Source organism: Haemorhous mexicanus, chromosome 4, assembly GCF_027477595.1.
Source record: "Haemorhous mexicanus isolate bHaeMex1 chromosome 4, bHaeMex1.pri, whole genome shotgun sequence".
In the NCBI taxonomy this organism is placed as follows: Eukaryota; Metazoa; Chordata; class Aves; order Passeriformes; family Fringillidae; genus Haemorhous; species Haemorhous mexicanus.
The window spans coordinates 50,293,795-50,314,618 of record NC_082344.1 but is presented as its reverse complement, the minus strand read 5'-3'; the positions used below and the strand labels follow the sequence as shown (position 1 = coordinate 50,314,618).

At 36.0% G+C, this 20,824-nt stretch overlaps 1 protein-coding gene across 1 annotated transcript in view; it reads right to left on the bottom strand.

The window, feature by feature from the left end:
* Positions 1-20,824, bottom strand: part of CHIC2 (cysteine rich hydrophobic domain 2) — a 31,074-nt gene that overhangs the window by 8,122 nt on the left and 2,128 nt on the right. The window contains exons 2-5 of the mRNA XM_059844829.1: positions 15,888-15,942; positions 15,593-15,748; positions 2,201-2,257; positions 1,975-2,034 (exon numbers count right to left, since the gene is read on the bottom strand). Of these exons, the coding sequence (XP_059700812.1) occupies positions 1,975-2,034; positions 2,201-2,257; positions 15,593-15,748; positions 15,888-15,942 (328 nt within the window). The remainder of the gene's footprint in view (positions 1-1,974; positions 2,035-2,200; positions 2,258-15,592; positions 15,749-15,887; positions 15,943-20,824) is intronic.

Below are 20,824 nucleotides of genomic sequence, written 5' to 3'. Positions count from 1 at the left end.
AAGTACTTTTGGAATTACAAATCCCGAAATTAGGTAGACAAGTTTATTTTTTGAGATATTCAGAAGTGACTTATCTTCAGAAGTAATGCAAACTGCTCAAAATCCACTGATCACTGACCTGAGTCAACCACTGGATTCTGTAGAGATACCAGGGCATCTGATTTTTAGGCAAGTTTTCAAAAAAGGAGCAAGAAGTAAACTGAAGCCAAAGGTAAAAGACTATCTTGTCTTTCTTAATTTAATTAATTATTTCTTTAATTTGTCATCTACTACAGTGGATTTCAAACCTCAGTTTGGTGAAGTACCAAGTTTTGGGTACAACAGTCTAAATTTAATCATCTCTTTAGGGAAAAGTGGAGGATAGGCATCTATTATTAAAAATTAAATCACAATCATGTTAGGGGCAGTTTTTAAAGACACCAGCAAATCAGTTCACTGAAAGCAAGAAAATGTCACACTGAGGTTTTGTAAAAATTTTCCTCATGAATATACCCAAAGATAATACCTGAGATTTTACAAATTGAAAATAATATCTTTGACCTTTGTCCTGTGAAACTATATGCCCATGCATATATTATTATAGTAAGCAGGTCAACTGATTTGAAATTATATTTGAGAGAACAAATATTCATCTGTAAATGTTGCTGGGCCATAGTATTTACAAAATCACATTATGTTTTTTCTAATTGAATCTGCAGAACATTGGTTTTGACAATGTTTCCTGTAGAAAAATAAAGTTTTCAGCAAAATATGAACACTTCCTTTAGTCAAAGCTTAGGTCTATTTTCTGAAATTTGATTTATTCCATTTTCAGTCACACCCATATATCTAACCTAAAAGATTCAGCAGAATAAATTTTACAACAAAGTACTTATTCAGTGAACTGAATAGAGCCACTCTGTAAAAAATGCTTTTTGAAGACCTTGTATTTCAAGCACGAGATAAGATCTAGTGGAGGGACAGAGAAAAGGAGAAAACTAAAAGATAAAGACAGTTTTAATATAATTTTGAATTTTGAATCACATTTAAAATTTTTATAGGCATTATAGATTTGTTATTTTATAGAACAGACAAAGTGCTCTGTAATGGAAGATCGCAGATAAGGTAGACCTAATGCAGCAGATATTTCTCCAAAGCTAATCTTTATTTTTAAAACGCTAACCTTCCTACAGCCTTTAGTACCTACTAAAGCATTAAAAGAAATTATGGAAATTCTAATGTTATTTACATTTTATCAGATTAATTTCACCCTATCCTATGTACTTCCAAGATATATTGAAAATGGAAATAAGAACAGGAAAAAGAAAAAGTTGCAAGCTAAACAAACTGAAATCCTACACAGGACATCATTCATTTTAAACCACACAACTTCACACTGTATATTTCCAAGATGGGTTTATGGACTCTCAGCCAAAGACTAAAGTAGATTAAAACTCCAGGGACTGACTTGAAAATATTTTAGTGACACCAACTGAAGATAAAGATACTTTCAAGATAGTTGAGGTAAGGGGCAGTTAAAATCTAAAAAAGGTTTAAAGGTTAAAATCTAAAAAAGGAGCTAAAGGTTTCTTAAGCTCCAACAGCTTAGTTGAAAGGTCTTCTTCCATACTTTTGGACTTGATTAGCATTATATAAAAAAGCCATATCTGACTTGCTGCGTAACCAAAGTTGTGGTTATTCTTTATACAGCATCTAAAATTTCACACTCCATCAGCACATGTTCAAGCTATTTTATCTTGGCAATTAATTTATTATTTTTCAGAACACAGTGAAGCGTTGTTTTCAAGTCATTCATAACTTTATAAATCAGTCCTGCACATGAAACCATGCATCTGTGAACCGTAGAAAATCCTTGCACTCAGGCGATTAAGCTCCTGACACCTTTACTGATTAATAATCATGAAAAGAATAAGATCAGAAGCAAAATAAATGATCATTTAATAGAGAAACTCACAAAACAGCCCTTTAACTTACATATTCCATCATGTTATTCGTTTCACATTTCCTTTTGCTTAGTCTCCAATGCAAGCACAGCTAGACAAGGAGGAAAGAAAAAGAAGAAAAATGAGCTGTATTTTATTGCAGCACACAGACTAGCCCATTTGTTCACCTTTCATATTTTTCGTTCAACAAAAGCATCTGTTTCCATACTGTGCAATTCAAACTCCAACAGTACGAAGCTGCTCCCTGCGGCACTCACCTTGTGGTATAACCTATTGTTTTCCCATTCTAATAACTTCTCAATCGATCTTCGTGTCTGGAAGACAAATGAGAAAGAATTTTACTCTTGACTGGTTTTAGAAAAACTCTGTTTTGCAGCTGCTTTTGTGTGAAAAGGAGAGAGGTATAGGACAGTGACTGAATACAAGGTGGTCTGTACTACAATCAAAACTTGTCTGGTATTAAATAGTATCTTGAACAGAAACAACTTTTTGTGATAGCCGAGTAAGTACCTTCAATCACTTTGGAACAAAAACTGTTGATATGTATGCTCTCTGGTTCTCATGCAGTTTTAACTTTAAAATCACAGAAATTTCAAAGTGATCTAAGTGTAAAAAGCAGGAACGCTGCTGTCCCAGGATCAGTGATCTAAATGCACTGCTTCTAAGGTCAGCATATAAACTTACAAATGTTACAAACTATTTTGCAGTGCTGTAGGTCAAGTGCAAATACACAGTACTCTAATTAGGAATTTTTGTTACATTTACATCCAGATTTTAGAGAGTGAAAAAACAAATGCAGAAAGTTACAGTAAATTCCGCAAAAAAGCATTACTAAGTTTGTGATCTGTACAGAGAGCAAACCCAATATTTAGGATTCTAAAGGAAAGGTTTACTGCCTGTGTCATCCACACTTGACATTTCAGATAGAGTCCTGAAAGCTGTTCTGCACAGCTTTTTAAGATTATACATGCTAGAATTAAAGGACATTCTGTGCTGCAAAGTTTCACAGTATTTTGAATATAATTATTCAGTTATATTTACATTTGAGAAATACATACTGACATTTATGGTCATTTGACTGCCAGAATATATATTGCTTAGCTCTAAATGGGATTTGCTACAGACAGTGAATAAAAAGAGGATAATTCATGGTGCCAGGTGTTAAGATGAGACCAACAGAGCTGCAGGTGCAAAAGGACGGAGCAATGACAAGGATCAAATACAACTTAGTGCAGCTGCAGCTTCCTCACAAGGCGGAGGGGTCAGGGGAAAGGATGAGAAAGCATCTTGCTGTTATTGCTACAAAATACTAATACAGTAAATGGACCTTAACAAACCAAACTAAATCCTGTCATGAAAAACAAAAATGTCTGAGTAAAATAAAAATTAGACAACAAATTGCTCATTTCCCCACAAATATTAGCATCTTGGTTTTCAAACATCCTCTAGTTTAATACTGAAGCAGTTGTGGGGAAACACAGCTAAGCATGTACTGTGGTCACATGATTAAAAATTAGATCATTGCTATCTATCAGCATTCATTACAGCAATTTTTTTATTAAGTTTCATTTTAAAATCACAAGCCAAGGAATTATCAAAAGGTGGACATACCAGTGACTAATTTATCACATCAATGGGAAATTGAGTATTTTTGGAGTTATTCTTATTATTATGTTTTTAAAGACAGTGCCCTTTAACAATAATCAGTAGACCTCACTTGTTTCTTTGTAAAGATAGCCTTTTAGAGTCTGCTCTCCTTTTAAATGAAAATAGGGCAGCAGTTATGGTCACACTTTTGTTAATTTAGTTGCCAGTCAGCTCCAAATCAAAAGAAAATAAGGCTGCAGAGTGTAATTAACATTCAGTTCAGTCGTTTTGTCCCTTGTCTAGCCCCCAAGCTTTGTTAAAATTGCCATCTGAATGCTGAAGGCTGTAGGGAAATCGATTTGATTCTAATCGCACCATGAAAAGAACATGATCTAACTGCTTTCAGCCCTCCGTAAATCTGTACTAGGTCTTTAGCACAATGCAACTTCCAATTTAAAAAGCACTGAATGTCTCGTCAATGACTTTGTGAAGAAAAAAGAACAAGGAGCAGACATAAAAATTCCAATAGTTGTTTAAGCATTAAAGTTCATTTGCATCACAGCAAACCTGAAAAGGGCTGACCTCTCAAACCGCCTCTCAGGTCTATGAAGTTGTAGCCTTGACAAGCTCACATTGACAGAGCTCATTGACTCTGAAAGGCTACTCTATCAATGGTGAAAAATGGCAATAGGTTCTACTCTGAGCAGGCATCTGCCTGCCCACCCGCTGCTAAACCAATGGCAAAACTGATTCAAAACCTGAATCTACCTTGTAATCTTCCTTTCCAGGACCTTTTAATAATAGATTAAGATCACTATACAATTTAATTTCATTGTTTGCCCTAAAGACTGTGAAAAACATCCAAGCTTTTCAAATTCCAATAAAATTACATGTATATTACAATACATAAATATAAATAAGAAATTGATAGGTACTATTAATTGGTTTATTTAAACAAGAAGACAGCTTAAAGTCATTTGACTAGCATGAGATAAAAATACATGCAGACTCGAGACCGTGATTCTTTATCTTCCCAGGGCCTTAAATACTACTTACCCTTCCCATAGTATAATCTGGGACAGTCATAGCTCCCAAACACACCATATCACAAATACAGAAATGTTAATGAAAATTAGACTATAAAATATTTCTGCAAACCTCAGAGCTTGGAATAAAAAAGAAATTCATTAAACAGCATCACACAATTCACTATAGTAAGTTTTCTTCCTACTTGACAGGTGAAAAAAAGCACTTGCACGTGCAGCTTAATTAATCACTGCTCTTGACATCTCAATGATTTACAGTGAGGAGCAGGTGAGGATATACAAAACCAGAAAGGAACACTTGATTTGAGTGTAGCATTTCCAGCACACTAGGATGACAAGCTTGTATATTCTATCAATGGTGTACAGAAAAACCCATACAGCAAATTATTTGTTAGCCACAACAAAAGCACAAATTAAGTGGAAGAGAGACTTGCTTATTAGGAAGATTTAATACTATCCAGCTTTTCATTTTTTTTTTTTTAAACCCAGTCCAATATTTAAGCAAAGAAAAAACCTGCAATTCAAGTACACTTTTCAGCATACCAAGGATAAGAAAATATACTTTGTAATATATTTTATGAAAAAAGCAGAGTCTTCAATTCTATCCACAGAATTTTGTGAAATAGACCTCTTTGACTGTCTAGATGCAATGTTTAATGAAATATTTTTGCAAAATAACTGATTCTTTAAATATAGTAATGTCTAACAGTGTCTTTTGAAGAACCAAACTCCCAAAAGACTCTAGCACAGAGCACACGTTCACTAATGCTTATCGCTCCTGATTCAGTAAAATAAAGTTTTTCCCTCAAACATGGAAGAAAAAAAAAAAATCTAAGCCTAAATATGAACTTTCCATGCAGAAACAAGGATAGCACTGAATATATTACCAACTGCAAGACATTTCTGTTACGCCTTTGCAGTGTCTATCCAGTTAGCTCCAGATGCAATTATGATCTGGACAGGAAGGCTGTGCAGCAACAGGACCCCTCTGGCAGTGCATGGCCAGGAACACGCACACTGCACTAAACTGCACTAGCAAATGGGCCAAGGCCCCCTCAAGTCCTGCTGTAAATCAGTGAATGACAGGTACAATATTAAATAAAAGGATCTGACATGACTCCCAAAACGGTGCTAATTTGAGAACCTCCCTTTGTCTTTATTATGTGGGGAAACAACATCGGTAGCAAGAACATGATCCTCCACTAACAACTGTATTTGTAGTTGTTTGGAAAAAACCAAAGACTCTCCCCTACATGCATTTGATCTTTGACTTCTCATCTGAAAACACACATATGTATACATTGTGCACTATTAGCCCAATAAAGAGCATGAGATTTTCAAACTCCTTCATACCAAACTTTACCACAATCAAGTATTATTGGTGTTGAATATTGCCCTGAACAAATATACTTTATGCTTAAATTTCAAAATACAAAGAGGTAACACTAGGCAGACTTTCGTTAGTTTCTCACATGGCCAGAATTTGTATTATACACCACAGAAAAAAGTCAATGGATCCTGACAGAGGTTGGAACTCCTCTGAGTTATGAATATTCCATATGAATATTCCATTCACTCAAAGAGAGAAATTACAGAAGCAGGAATTTCTATTAATTCTGACTACAAAATTTATACCCAAATAATTTAGCTATCACTACAAATGGTGAAATAGAAAGTTAGACGATAACTGAGTCACACATGCTCACTTTCAACATGCCAGAATATCCCCCAAGCCAATTCTGAGCCCCATACTGGTACCACAAAAATGCCAAAGATGTACACAAAACACACTTAACTGAATGATGTACATCTGTGCTGAGAATGTCCTCATCTTGAAGACTATACCTCAAGTAAACCAATATAAACTGCAAATTGGTAAGACTGTCATGTTGCTAAGGAATTCTCCATTTGTGAAGGGAGAAAATCGCAAAGGTGAAACCTGAGTTGATTTCAGATCCTGACATCCTCGACTACCTTCTTTAGTGCACAGTAGTTTGAAAAGGTGTCTGCTTTACTACATAGGTGAACAAGGAGATCTTGAATAATTTCTCATATTAGTAGCTAAGATATTTCTTATTTTAGACTATTGTAAGAGTGATCATCCCAGAAGCCACTTCAGCATCCATGCAAGAAAGCAAGTGAAATCTATACTAAACAGAATGAAGAATATTTGGAAATAAATGCAGCAGTCTGGTGCTTTTTACAGGATCTTGAAAAACTGTCTTGTCCAACAAGATTGCTATTATTGCTGCATTTGCCTTACTAGATCGATTACTTAGAAGGTTGTTTAAACAAAGCACAGATCAAAACTCCACATCACAAAGAGAAAAATACAATCAATAGAATTCTGGAGCAGGAGAACTGATGACATAGCGTTGACTTCATGAAACTTTGCATTCTGGAAGATAGCCCTGAGGATATGGTCTCACATGATCCATAAACTAACTAATTTATACATGTCTCAACTGTGGGTTGGTACATCACAAAGAGATTAACTTAAACTTTAGTGAACCAAATCACACCAATTACTTTCTGGAAAGGTCTCTTCCACCAAACGATTTGCTGATATAAAGAGAAGCTCAGTGTTATTTGACACTACTGCAGGTAACACTTTTTAATATCTAAACTCAAGATGATTCCTCAGTTACCCTCGTTGCCTTGATTGTCAAATTCCTGGAGTGTTTAAGAGAACAGTAAAGCCATTAAACATGTGCAGGATAGAGAAGGTGTGCAGAAACATACAGCCCATGTATATCACCCAGGAGTAAAATGGAGAGGATATTGAATTATCACCAACACACTAATTGACAGATACTGAACAAGTATTTTCCAAAGACATTTTGGTCTGCAGTAGAAACACTCAGCAGAGAGAAACTATCAAAGAAAGTTCCTAGAAGTTTATTAAAGTCTTCTGTAAGTTTCCTCTCAAATACACAAAATCCAAAAGATTCAACATGCTAACTGATATTTTAGCCACTGGATATTTTAGCTGTCCTACAAGAGCTAAGTCACCAACTAAGTGTTGCTAGCTACTTTCTGTAAGGAGGTAACACTGACTAGAGGCAACCATTTGTGAAAATTTCATAAAAAATTTCATAATGTGAAAAATGAATAATTTCTGCCTTGTAGCAGAAATAGTCTTGACCTTGGCAAAAATAACACACTTCCCTTAAGACGGCCTTGAAATGTGGTGAAAAACACATTTCGCAGGCAGACTGGTGTTGAACTGATCCATGAAGCATCATGACTACACTTCATGCTGTTACTTGAACTTTTAAATAAAGATTTGTAACTTATTCATTCTAGGATTAAATTCTAGCTCTGATTCTGTCATCATAATGCAACAAAACCCACAAAGCTCTGATCCCTCAAAAGAAATTATTCAAATCTAGCCATGACAATCTAAAGCATCCACCTCCTGCTGAAGGACATTCCCACCGAAAAGGCCACAGAAAATGAACATGTAAAATGGAATTGACCATAACAGGGATGAAAATAGGATCAAATCTCCACCAAGTAACTCATCAGGTGTCATTCTCTGTGGGAAATTTTACACTGAACATGAATGAAAATTCCACCTCCATCTCCTCTTTTAAGGTTAGAGAGATGTTCATTTTGGTCCCTGTAATTTATTTCCAAAATATCCAGGAGTATGCCACAGAAAATAGTTCAAGGCCAATGTAGGTCGAGGAGCTAAAGGATCTCTGGTTACATCTCTATTAAGAAATGAAACTGTGCCCAGAAACACTCCCATTCATTTCAAGCCAGCTGGCAGGGAACAGCTTACATCTCTATCAGTAAGTTTTCATAACCTCCAAACCACTCATAGTGCCTGAAGCATTCTGATAATGCCTATGAATTGTTACACAATACAGACCCAGAGCCTGCCAGGGACCCTCCTAAAAGTACAAATTATAAAGCACCAACTCCTAGGAACATTCCCAGGTTTAGTACATAGGAATCCTTTGATTCCTGCTGTTAGTAGTGCCTAAGGAGAGTGGCCAAGAATGGGAGGGAAGCCGCATGGCCAGAAAGACTGAAAGGCAGCACAAATTGACAAAACTCCATAGAAGACTGTAAAATCCATCACTTCACTAGTCTGCATGCTGAAGAGAATGATGCCTTTTAAAGGGACAGCTCCTACAGTCCCTTGTACATCTGAGGGCTGAATCAGAAAAATACTGGTTGATCTTGTAGCTACTTTACCAATATAGAAAAAATAAATCTGGCAAGTTAGTACTTCCCATCATCACTATTGTTCTAGATTCAGTCATTTGTTACAAAATTCAGCAAAAAATATTTTTAGAAGCTACAAAATTAGAAGTACCTGGTCACTTCACACTTTATAAGTGTTTGGTATGGTACAAAATTTATTAACTCCTTCACTCTTCTCCTTTGTAGAACTGCCCTCCTCATCCTCCCAACTGTTTTATCAGCAGTAATGGTTCATGAACTACTGTTTCCTTCATTAAATAACTTTCTTTATATATAGTGCTTGAGTTACTGAAAATGCTACACTTCAGCAGAAACAACATTTTACTGTGATTTGTTTTAATAAAGTGTAAAAGTGAATGCTTTCCAGACCTAGAGTACTTTGAGAAAAATCAAGAGAAGAGACACAGAAGTGTGTCACTACTTCACACTTGCCAGAACTCCATTCTGGTTTTCTATTTTACAGTAACAGCTCAACAAGCTATTGTTCTGTCAAGTGCTTTCTACTTAGTTTAATTTTATCATATAAATTTCAGGTAATTTCGTGTTCTATTTCTTTGCTCAACAGTGTTTGCATTTGTTCCTTATTTGGGATTATCTTTAAGTTGCTGAAGACAGAACCCTAAAAATGTTCCTTTCTAAACTGGTTTCCAAATCTTACAACTAACAAGACTGTTTTAGCACACTCTTTCAAAATAGCTCTATGCAAATTTCACCCAACTCATGCTTGCAGTTTCAGGAACACGTCAACCTGGACAGGAAAAGCAATATCAAAAGCAACACTAAACCCAAGTAACTACACGATCCCTTTATATATCTTAGCCATCATAACATAAAAGAGGCTATAACACAGAAATGTTAATTATACCCAGATTGTTTTGATTAATATTAAAATGTTCAGAGACATAATTCTAATTACAAATGCAATTAAATTTTAAATAGCATTTAGAATATTCACGATATATCCCAGAGATACACTACATTTAGGATTTATATAATATCAAGAAAAAACAAAATCACAAATTTCACTTCAGAATACATACTTTTGAACTACTACAATGTTTGCATTTGATCTATAAAGAACTAAACTAGTATTCTGTGATCTCCTTTTATCTGTAAGTATGCTTCAAGCCAATCTTATTGCCCTGTCCTCCACCAAGCAAGTCTGCAAATTAAAAGACATGGTAAACTAGCTGCTCCCACACCCCATTGTGCACCAACTCTCTATTATAACCTTTAGGAAAGCACATGAAATACCTGGTAAGCTTTTGTAGGTTGTTGTGAAGGAAATGAAATCTGATTTCAGATATAGAAAAAAAATAACCACACAGGTATAAACATGATGATTTTACATTTATTTGTTCTACAAGCTGAGCTGCTTGAGCATATGGATGACTTAGTGACTCTTCTGACCAAAATTATAGTGAATAACATCTAAAGCAAAATATACCAGGCTCTGGGTCTGCATCTTCTGATTTTTTTAAGTTTCCTTTCATAGTTAATACTCAAAATAAACCCCCTCCAAATACATTTGAAAACAATGGTCAAGAACGCATATTTAATACATACAAGTTCCACTTAAAAAGTTATATTAAGTTGACTAGAGCCAACACAGAAATTCTATGTGCTCTGTTTAGGATAACCATAATAAATACATTATAATTTTAAAGATTCTTCCAAATTAAACTATAATGTAAACTGTCTAAACACTTCAAAAACAAGGTATCTATCTTTTGTCTTAAGTAATTGCCTTGTGGAACTCCTCAGAAAAGCATTATGCCATTAAGAGTACCTCCAGTCCGAAGTCCCTAGCAGATGGGCATAGGAGAAAAACATACATTTTCTTCAGTTTTGATAATAAATGTAATGTATTTATAAATTTAATAAACTGATCTAATGTATTTTAACATTAGTGTCATCCACTGACAAACCAGACCATAAAATTTAAGAAAATTCATTCCAGCTCCTCCACCACATATTTAATTTATACTTTGGAAGTTGTAATTAGCTATGTTTATACAGCACTCTGAAGATGTGAACTGCTATGAAAGTGACAACTAATGATGAGGCTCAAGCAGCATTCATCAGCTTTGTGTGAATTCACAAACAAACAAATCACTCTTGAAAGTATTAGTCCAGATCACACTGTTAAATATCTAATTCTATTCATTTTAAGAGATTGCCCATGAAGCATTTGAAACATGCAATTTACTTGTACAATGCCAGCTTTTAAGAAATCTAGCAATACTGCAATGCTATCATAGTTTTCATTGTTACTGTTTCTGTTGAAATTATATATCCTATTTACCCATCAGGAACTACAGCATTTAGTTAATACTGAAAACGAGCACCAATTCATTTGAAAAAGTGGCTTCAAATGGGCACATCAGCCTGCAGTGCCTTTTGAATTATAATTCACTATGCATTATTTTTATTTAAATAACAACAACTTAAAGACTAAATGTTCATTTGTACAACCTGGAATTTGTCCCATAAAAGATGGTGAATTCTGTGAGTAAAACTGCTTAAGATCATTTATGATCTAGATCTGCAAATGAGGGACTGTACTTCCTGCAACTTTCTTGCAGCTTTTATTCATTAAAATAGAATCAAGACCACATAAAAGGAGAGAAGCAATAAGATATTGAATCAAATAAAACACTTATTTTACTGCTCAAGAGTAGAAGGCTTCTTCCAAATAGCTCACTACAAACGGAGAAAGGAAACAACACTATGCAAAGACTCCAAAACCAGCACTGAAAAGAAAAACTCAGTGAAGGGGAAGCTTTCACTGCATGGAAACACATTAGAATTACATAATTAACAATTAAACTTACAAACATTTATTGCTTAATTAATTCCTAGTTTGAAGCACCTACTGATTTAAGGAGACAAACCATGACCTTATTTTTCACTATATGAAAAAAAGCATGTATTCCCATTATACACAAACTTTCAATAATTACACAATTTGTACTTACATTTGTGATAACTTTCTCATGTTAGAACTTTAAAAGTCAACGAAAGGCAGTAAAAAAACAGAATGAAGAGAGCCACTAAGAAAATTATTCTAACTCTGAAGCTGTAATTGAAATTTTGTCTACATGAACAATTAAAAAAGTTCTCTCTCTTTCTCTGAGAATGAGCTGCAAACTATACCAGCAATTCAAGACCAGCATGGATTGGTTCACACGCATTAAAACAGACACTTCTTAATTGGTCATTCTGAGAAAAATTCCTCTTCTAATTAAAACTGTTGTTTCATTTACTAAAATCCTTGAGAAATCCTCCCACTTACTAGCTCACTATATCTGTAATTCAACAAAACAAATTTATTAGTTTTCTATTTCAGTAGAAAAGGGCAAATATGAAAACTTGTAGATTTTTGTTATGCAATTAAAACATGATCTGCACAAATTTCAGGATGGGAACACTCCCATCATGCTTTCAGAAATCAAACTCTCTAATTGTAAAGTCTTGGGAGTCTACTGCAATCACTGCAGCAAAGGATATAACACAAGTCAGCTCCAAGTAACTGTCCTTTCACTGGGAATCACTTAGAACAGGGTTGAGCTAGCAAAGCTCTCAGGGTAACACTTCTCAGACAAGTGCAAGTAATGCAAAAGCAGCAGCCTTTTATTTATTGATCATTTGTTATATTCATTTTACAGTATGAGTACAAGTGGGAAATAGTTCATTGTATCTAGAAATTAAAGGGAAGAAATGAGCATACATCATCATGGACCCCTGTTTCCTCAAGAATCCTGGCTGTTGTGACTATACTTGTGGCTGAGTCCAGCCAGGGAAAGGATAGCTAAAGAAGTCAAAGCATGGAAGATAATTTGATCAACATAACCCTCTTCCAAGACACAGGTAAAGTCTGATGCAAGCAGTTTGAGAGGTCAAATGTGAGCAGCTCACACCAAATACATTAGTCTTATCTATCTGCAAAACTGCAGCACTAGCAGCAAACCAAGGCAGCAGTGGGAGAATATGAAGTTGCTTCTTGTCACAGCTCTACTGGAACTGACTGAGCAAATAACAGACTGGAACCTAGATGAACCAGGTATTTTTAACAACTGCTGTTTTTGCCGAGGAGCTCCAGGTAATTCACAATGCAGTTTCTCTTACTTTCTACACTTATAGGAAAGTATGTATTTTTAGTTTCCTGCACTTGTCACAGCACTTTGACATAAACTGATGGAAAACCCTACAATTTTCCGTTATGCAGAAGCTTGTGGATACAATTCAATACTGATTGGACTATTATTACAGGGTTCAAACGCTGTAATTCCAGGTAAGAGGGATTTGTATTACTTTGTATTTTCCTGCTCTAGATCTACCCAGACAAAGTTAAATCCACCCATATGTATACAAGCAACCCAAGTGACAGTAACTTTTCACCATTTTTCTGTAAGTAAAAGTAGTAGCCCTGACTAGAATAATTAAAAATTCTTCTGCTTGTTTCCTATGCTAGAGTTTCCAAACATGTCCTTGAAAAACATTACAGAGATTTCCCCCTTAAGTCCTCCACCACAGAAAAATGTTCCTTCTCAGACATTTCCAGGATTAAGAGTTAGGAGCTTGGGAAAGCACTCTCCCCTTTCCCTTTGTCTTTTAGAACACAAGTTAATTAATCCTCTATATACATTCCTCAGATGTCCAACAGGAACCAAGTTCTGAGTTTTCTATCTGAGAAACAACCCTGTAAGGACACATTCATTTGGCAAGCTGCTGACATGGACAAGTGATGCTGATCTGAAATCTCCACATTGATTTAAATTACTTTTACTCTGGAAGAATAATCAAACTGTCATCAGTGCCTAGTGCCATGGTGTCATCTACAGCGGCACGAGATACTCTGTTTAGGCAGCTGAGTCCTAAGTTGCACTAATGCTGGACATCCAAGTGCAGAAAAAGATGCAAAGGTCCATAAATGTCTTCTGGTACCAACTTCAACAGGAAAAATGTGACATTTACTGATAGTCTGGGCCACACTCTGGGATGACTTAGACAAGTTCAGTCCCAAATCTGCGTCTATGCTCCTGCTGCTCATACTCTTTCCAGGACTCTTTTCTCATTATGCATTCTATATTACACCATTAACCTCTTTCCAGCCCCCTCTGAACAAAGTATCTGTGGTTGGAGCTTTTTCTTCCAGCTCCTTTTGGAAGGAGCTTACCTTTTTACCTTATCTCACACATCTCTAACTTGCTTGACCAGGTTCCCACACAGAACCTCTCTCCTCAACTTCAAACGGTTTTCTGACTCCAGCTGCTAGAAACTCTTGCATTTTTTCTGACACTGATTGACACTGTATAAAAAGTTGATTATAGGACCCAGTCTGGAAGATGAGAGCTTGTGACATCAGCCCCTAGCAAGTTACATCCTGTTATCATTTCCAGCTACAACACAGTACATGAGAAAACTGGGTCAAACTTCATAACAGCAGAAGCATTCATATTTAGAAGTTAAACATGGACAGTAACAATTGATGCTTCTCTTTTGTTTGTTACCTACAGTGCTAGGCCTTGAATGGTAAAGGTCTTCTCTGCAAGCTAGTGAAGTCACCTACTTATGCGTTGAAGCAATCACTAGATTCTAATTTCCTCTAGCAGATTTTTGGGCTATGGTTATATGATCATGCTACAGATTACCTACCAGTCTGCAACAGCTTGAAGACAAAAAACTTAGGGTTTCACATAATTCACACTGACACCAGTATTTTTGTTTTGTTTCGTTTCTCCACAGACACCAACATTACCAGAAGGCTTTTCTACTTATTTTGTATACAATTAAAATTAGCCTTATGTAATCTCTTAAAGGGACTAAGCATTAAGATCTTAACACAGATAGTCAGAAGATACAAAAATGCATGCCAGTTTTGCTATAATCAATGTTCATCCCATAAATCTTTTTTTAGAATGCCTGTACTTATTAAGTCTAAAAAATTATGATTTTGATAAAGAAAATCATGACAATGTTCATATACTGAATTGTATACAAGTTGTAGCATTAAGAGGTATAACACAAGAGAAAACATATACAAGGCATGACATGAAATGGAAAGATGAACAGTACTAAATAGTGAGGAGATGATGGGGAGGCAGAGAGACTTCTTGTAAGGTAGTGAAACAGAACCAGCCAAAGAATTTTTACACACACAGAAGAGATGGGAAAATAGTCTAATTAACTGCACTGAGAAAAGGAAGTGAAAACCAGGCATGTGTAATGAGCTTCTGCTGTGAACAATGCTCTAAGTGCCAAGTGTACATAGACAAAAGGCTATTTTCAAGTTCTTTATGTAAAAAAAAAGCACCTTACTCATCTAAAGTTGGAAGAAAAATTCAGCAACTATTCTTTTTAAAAACTTCTGTTTTAACCAAAAAACATGTGGTTCTTTGGGACCATAGTGTAACCAGAAGCTCCTCAAAAACAAACTGCCACTCATTCACTGGCAAATTCTGATCATCTCAAGGTATCACACAGAAGATGCAGCTATTAAAGAGTACATTGAAAGTTGGTTCAATGACAATAGTAGCGTTACAAATGGCTCAAGGAGGCATTCCGCTATACTACCTCTCATTGAGTTACAAACTCAAAGCCCTGACTGGTATCTCCTGTAACTTTAGTAACTTGCAGTACAGCTGACAACTGATAACAAAATGTACAAAATACAAGTGATTTAAGTAAGTTCTAGAAACAGTTTTTAATGGTGAAGGAGGGGAAAAAAAAGAAAACCAAATTGAGAACAAAACCAGTACAATTGTAACTATCAAAAATCATATTAATAATTCAACTTACTCTTTTACTGAGGCAGATAACTGGCCACATACTACAACCTAAAGTGCAGCAGCAGCAAAGGCATCCACATAGTAGCCATCGCACATTAACTGGAAGATTCTTCTTAAGACAACTGTTAACTCTACTGATGCTGGCTTTGAATTCTTCAGGTGCAACCTACAAGGGAAATGAAAAAGAAACAAACTAGTACTACAGCACTGTACTTTATTACTTTTATAGTACCCTATACTTGGAAAACTTGTTTTTGTAATAAAACCTGAACTCCGATTCCAAACTTCTAATCAAAGATACTCACCTTTCCAGTTAAAGATGAAGGAAATTCTGCTTCAAATTTGTTACTTAGTCCAAACCTGCAAAAACAAAATTTAGATTGTAGCAAAATTATGAATAACCCTAATCCATGCCACATATTACAAGGCACCTCATAATACTCCCAGGGTCTGTATCAGTAACAGCATTAATTTCAGGAAAACACTACTTGTTATTAAGAGAAATTCTTAAAATTATACTAACAAACAAAAATATACCATTGTACACAGATTGAAAACCATCTTGCCCATAGTATCTCATAGTTCTCTTGATATTACTGACTCTTCCCCAAAGTCAGCAAAACCTATAAGCAATAGTGGCAAATGAGGTAAGTGAAGTACTTCAGGGGAAAGGGAAGCAACTTGAGGCCACAGTTGTAACTACCTCTCTCCTGCACCAGTACAGATGTATCTTGAAGAAAAGCTCATCCAGTGCTAAGTAACAGTTCTAAGCATAAAAATGGAATAAAGACCAGCTTGATTTTCAGAAAAGGAATACATAATACGTTTCAAAACAAAGTGCTAAGTACAAAACAAGGCTTAAACAATAACTAACTATAAATGTAAAGTTGTGAAGCAGTTTGAAATGAGCTGGAGTTACTGAATCTACTGGGTTTTACATGATTTAAAGGTCAGAAGAGTGTCAGCTTATCTATTAAAAATGTTTTCTACCTTACAGTTGTTTGGTTGGGCTCACAAATGAGCCTCAAAGAAAATCTGATTTTTTCTGGCATCTGGGCTGGACAGTAACGTCAAGTAGATTCTATACAGACTATAAAATCATTAATGTGACTGGCTACTAATTTGGTATACAGCAGTCAGTGTAAAATTTAAGTTGTAATTTAAAGAAATCTGAATATAAACAGAGCAGTCTATCAGATACTACAAACAAAAATCAGAAACTAAACTGCTCAAGACTTGAAATATTGGCAGCAACACCTATCACACATTGCTGCATTGTATGCAGAAAAGCTTACCTGAGCCTTGACAGCTGAAGATTTTAAACACATAATTTGCTTTCACAATATGCTATCAAGCAGCTAGGTATTTCCCAGAGTTTTAGGGTTGTTTTTATTTTTCTTACTGAACTGAATGATCTGCATGCCAATGGAGAACTTTGTCCAAGTAATCAAATAGGCAGTTATGTGGTAAGCTACTGTGGAAATCTCATGAAAGCCACTGGACAACAAGTGGCAAATGAGTTTCTTTGTAGATATATAAAAGGTGGTGAATTTTGAGATTCCTAAACTATGCTTATGTGACACTCCACTAAAGTTTGACAGGTACAGCTCACAGGACAGATCTTTTATCACCACTCATGATTCTCTTAAACATCCCTCAATGCAAGCACCAGTCACCAGAAATAGCAATAAAATACTGGGCACCATTGGGAAGGTGATTAACATAATTTTGACTCTCCATGAAACCCACATATTCAGTACTGGGTGCAGCTCTGGTATCCACATTTCATGAATGATTTGGAGTTAGAAAAAGGCAGAGAGAAGGAAGGCTATAAAGAATAAAGGGTAAAAAGCAGCTGCCTCAATAGACTAAGGATGATATTAAGCTGGAAAAGCGAAGGCTGAGAGGGATATATGATTAAAGTGCCAAGTTTCAGGAAGGCAATGGTAAGGGGAATGTTCATCCACAAATCCCACAACAGAGCGCTGACTGAAATTAGTCAGAAATTGGTTTAAACCAGTTAAAAGAAAGTGCAGCTAAAAATAAAGTGCAAGTAGCTAAGTTCTGGGTTTGTTTCCACTTGACATTACTGATGCAAGCAGTGCCAAAAGATTTGAAGCAAGATTACACAAGTTCCCTGACAAACACACTAAAGCAAAGACAAAGCTGAAGTATGCATCACTCACATAGCTGCAGATGCCAGAGAGTACAAGACTTGACACCAGGAACAGCCAGACTTACATGCAATCCATACGCAGCAATACCTGTTGCCAAAGTTTGCAGCAGCACACTGGGCTACATAGTTTGAGGATGTAGGTGACTTTTTCACAGGGTCTTAAGGCAAAGTAAGCAGGTAATTTTCCTATCACTGATTACAGGTAGTATAATCACACAAATATAAAAGTATTTGTGTTGGAAGGAACCAAAAATCATCTAGTCTAATCGCCCTGTCACTAGCAGCCTGTCAGGCTGCTCAAAGCTGCATCCAACCAACACTTCCAATGAACCAAGTGTTCCATTGAACACTTCCAATGATGGTGCATCCACACCTTCTCTGGGCAACCTGTTCCAGTGTCTCATCACCTTCATCCTTATGTCCAAACTAAACCTACGCTTTTTCTGTGTAAAACTATTCCCCATAGTTCTGTCACCATAGGCCCAGGCAAAAAGTCTTTCTCCACCTTTCTCATAAGCCTCCTTTGCATACTGAAAGGCTGCAATAACATCTCACAGGAAACCTTATTTACACTTAAGTTATCTACCATATTTCAGTATTTCTAACTAGAATAATAGCTCTGCAAGTCTGTAGGTCTCTCAAAACTGGTGAAATAACAAATGAGAATTGTTACACAGAAACACATATGGCAAGTTTACTACTTCAACACAGAACAAAGGAAACAACTTACTGGAAACATTGCTACCATTGAAAATCTTGCTGAATGCTCCACGACAGGAGCACCATCCACCCTTTCTGCAAACTACTGAGTGAAACTAAGCGCTTAGGCAAAAGTTATATAAATGTCAGAGTTATGCCCTATCAGTTAAGTGTCATGCCCTACTTAAAATTGCCAGTAAGTTGAAATGGAAACCAAAGTCTGAAAAAACCCTTGGACTCACATACATTTTCGAAGCAGCCAAGCCTAGAGAATGAGTCCAAGCTCAAGATACACAGGTGCCATCACAAGTCTCAAAACCAAAAGGTAACACCACTTTACTATATAATCAGTTTATTAAATCAGTATTTGTGAAGTATTCAAATGTTGACAGCTCCACCAAACACAAACAAATATTCATAAAGCTCACAAAAGTCATGCCTGACAAAAGCAACTCCCACTGGAAAAGCTCTACAGCTATCTGAAATTACAAACACTGAGACAGAGTGAGGCACAGAAACTTCAAACCAACGCAGTTACACTTGGTTGAAGTTAAAAGCAAAGAGACTGAGAGCCTGTACTCAAGGCTTGTGGTAATGTTTAATACATGGCAGGGTAGCAAAGCTGAAGCTAACTCAAACAGTTACCAGCATCATTTTGAGCTTGACACATCAGAGTTTTGTCACCATATACAGGTAGCAAAAAAGGGTGACTCCATACATTAAAAGCATACCATTCATTGTAAGTAGTTATGTGATTTCATAATTTTCACTCTTGACTGCAAGCTGAAATTTGGAAATTAAAGTATTAGAAACTCCACAGAACACTCCTACATGTTCAATGTAAATACATAACTGCTCTGACCAAAAAAATAGCAAAAGTAAGCCTTAAAATAAAATATTGGAAATCAATGTTTTGGAGATGCATTTCTTCAGACAGCTGTCCTATTACCTTTCTTTAGTACAATACTGCATCTCCAGCGACACACAACCTTCTTTGCTCGCTCTATGCCTTTCCACTTTACACCATGTCTTCAAGAGATCCATGCTCACCTCATGCATGAGTACTTTCTTTACCCTTCCTGGACCTGAACAAGCGTTTCTGGAACCTGACTCCTCTTCAAAGGTACAGATAAATTCCTGCCCTTGCATACAGTGGAGAAAGAAATGGTGAGAGGTGGAAACTTTAAAGTACAGAAGTTTACAGTACAGGACACAGACAATTTGGAACCCTTTCCAGCATGCAGCTTACATCACCCTAACAAAAAAAAATTAATACATGCTATCCTCTTCCTCCTTGTCCTCTCTTATGGGGACACTAAACCATTTTTTCACTGCCTTAACTCTACTCTTTAGGTCCACATGTTCCCAACCCTTAACAAATAAATATATACTTCACAAATCTTAACATGCTTCATGATTCTTACATAGCCCTGTTTTCACTCATATGCCCTTGATACAGAGTCAGGTTGAAAAATACATTAGCAGACTTCAGTTTAATAGTAAAGAAACTTACTTGGATAAATACATCTTTCAAAAGTTCTTTTTCCCCCCACAAAAAGTTATCTTGCATTAAGATATAAGGTGCTGTAACAGCAGCACAGAAAGGCATTCACCAGCACATCCCAATGGCTTGCCATCATTCCAGCGCTGCAAGAATAAATCCAGTATTACTAGTTAATACAGTCTGCTATATATATGATACATGTCTCAACTGGTCAAGGAACAGGAAAACAATCACTGGGAAACAGACTGGAAAACACTATCAGGCACCTATCATAAATATTCTCTTCATTATGTCAAACACATCATGTACCTCCACTCCTACCATAACACAGATTTCAGAAACAAATATGAAACATCTTGGACTTTCAGTTCAGGTGTAAGGAAGGATCTCTGTTTTCACAGTGCTTTCAAATTTTTGCCATTACAAGAGAGAACCTAAATTTTCAGCAGCCAGGTGATGTTACTCCAGTCTACCAAGCTATCAAAACTCTGCTGGTGTGAGAACAGTTTAACTGAATATTTAAAAAACAATGTTAAGAAAAAATATTAGCATTGCCAGCCGCCTGGTTCAAACTGTGAGATTAAGGAGAAAACTTAGTGCTAACCACAAGTTCTACATCCTCAAAAGGCAAAGACTTCATATGTTTTATTTGGATAACACTTAACTGCTTTCCTTTAACTGATTTTAATTACTTAGCTTAGAAAAGACTCACACACTTCCATTCTCTGTTGGATGAAATCAAGTAATGGTAAATGTCTTTCTGATGTTAATATGTAGTCATGGAGTTGACATATTTCAAACTCAACATTATGACTCCTAGGTAAGAACAGAAAGGATATGACAACAGACTATGAAAAGAGAGC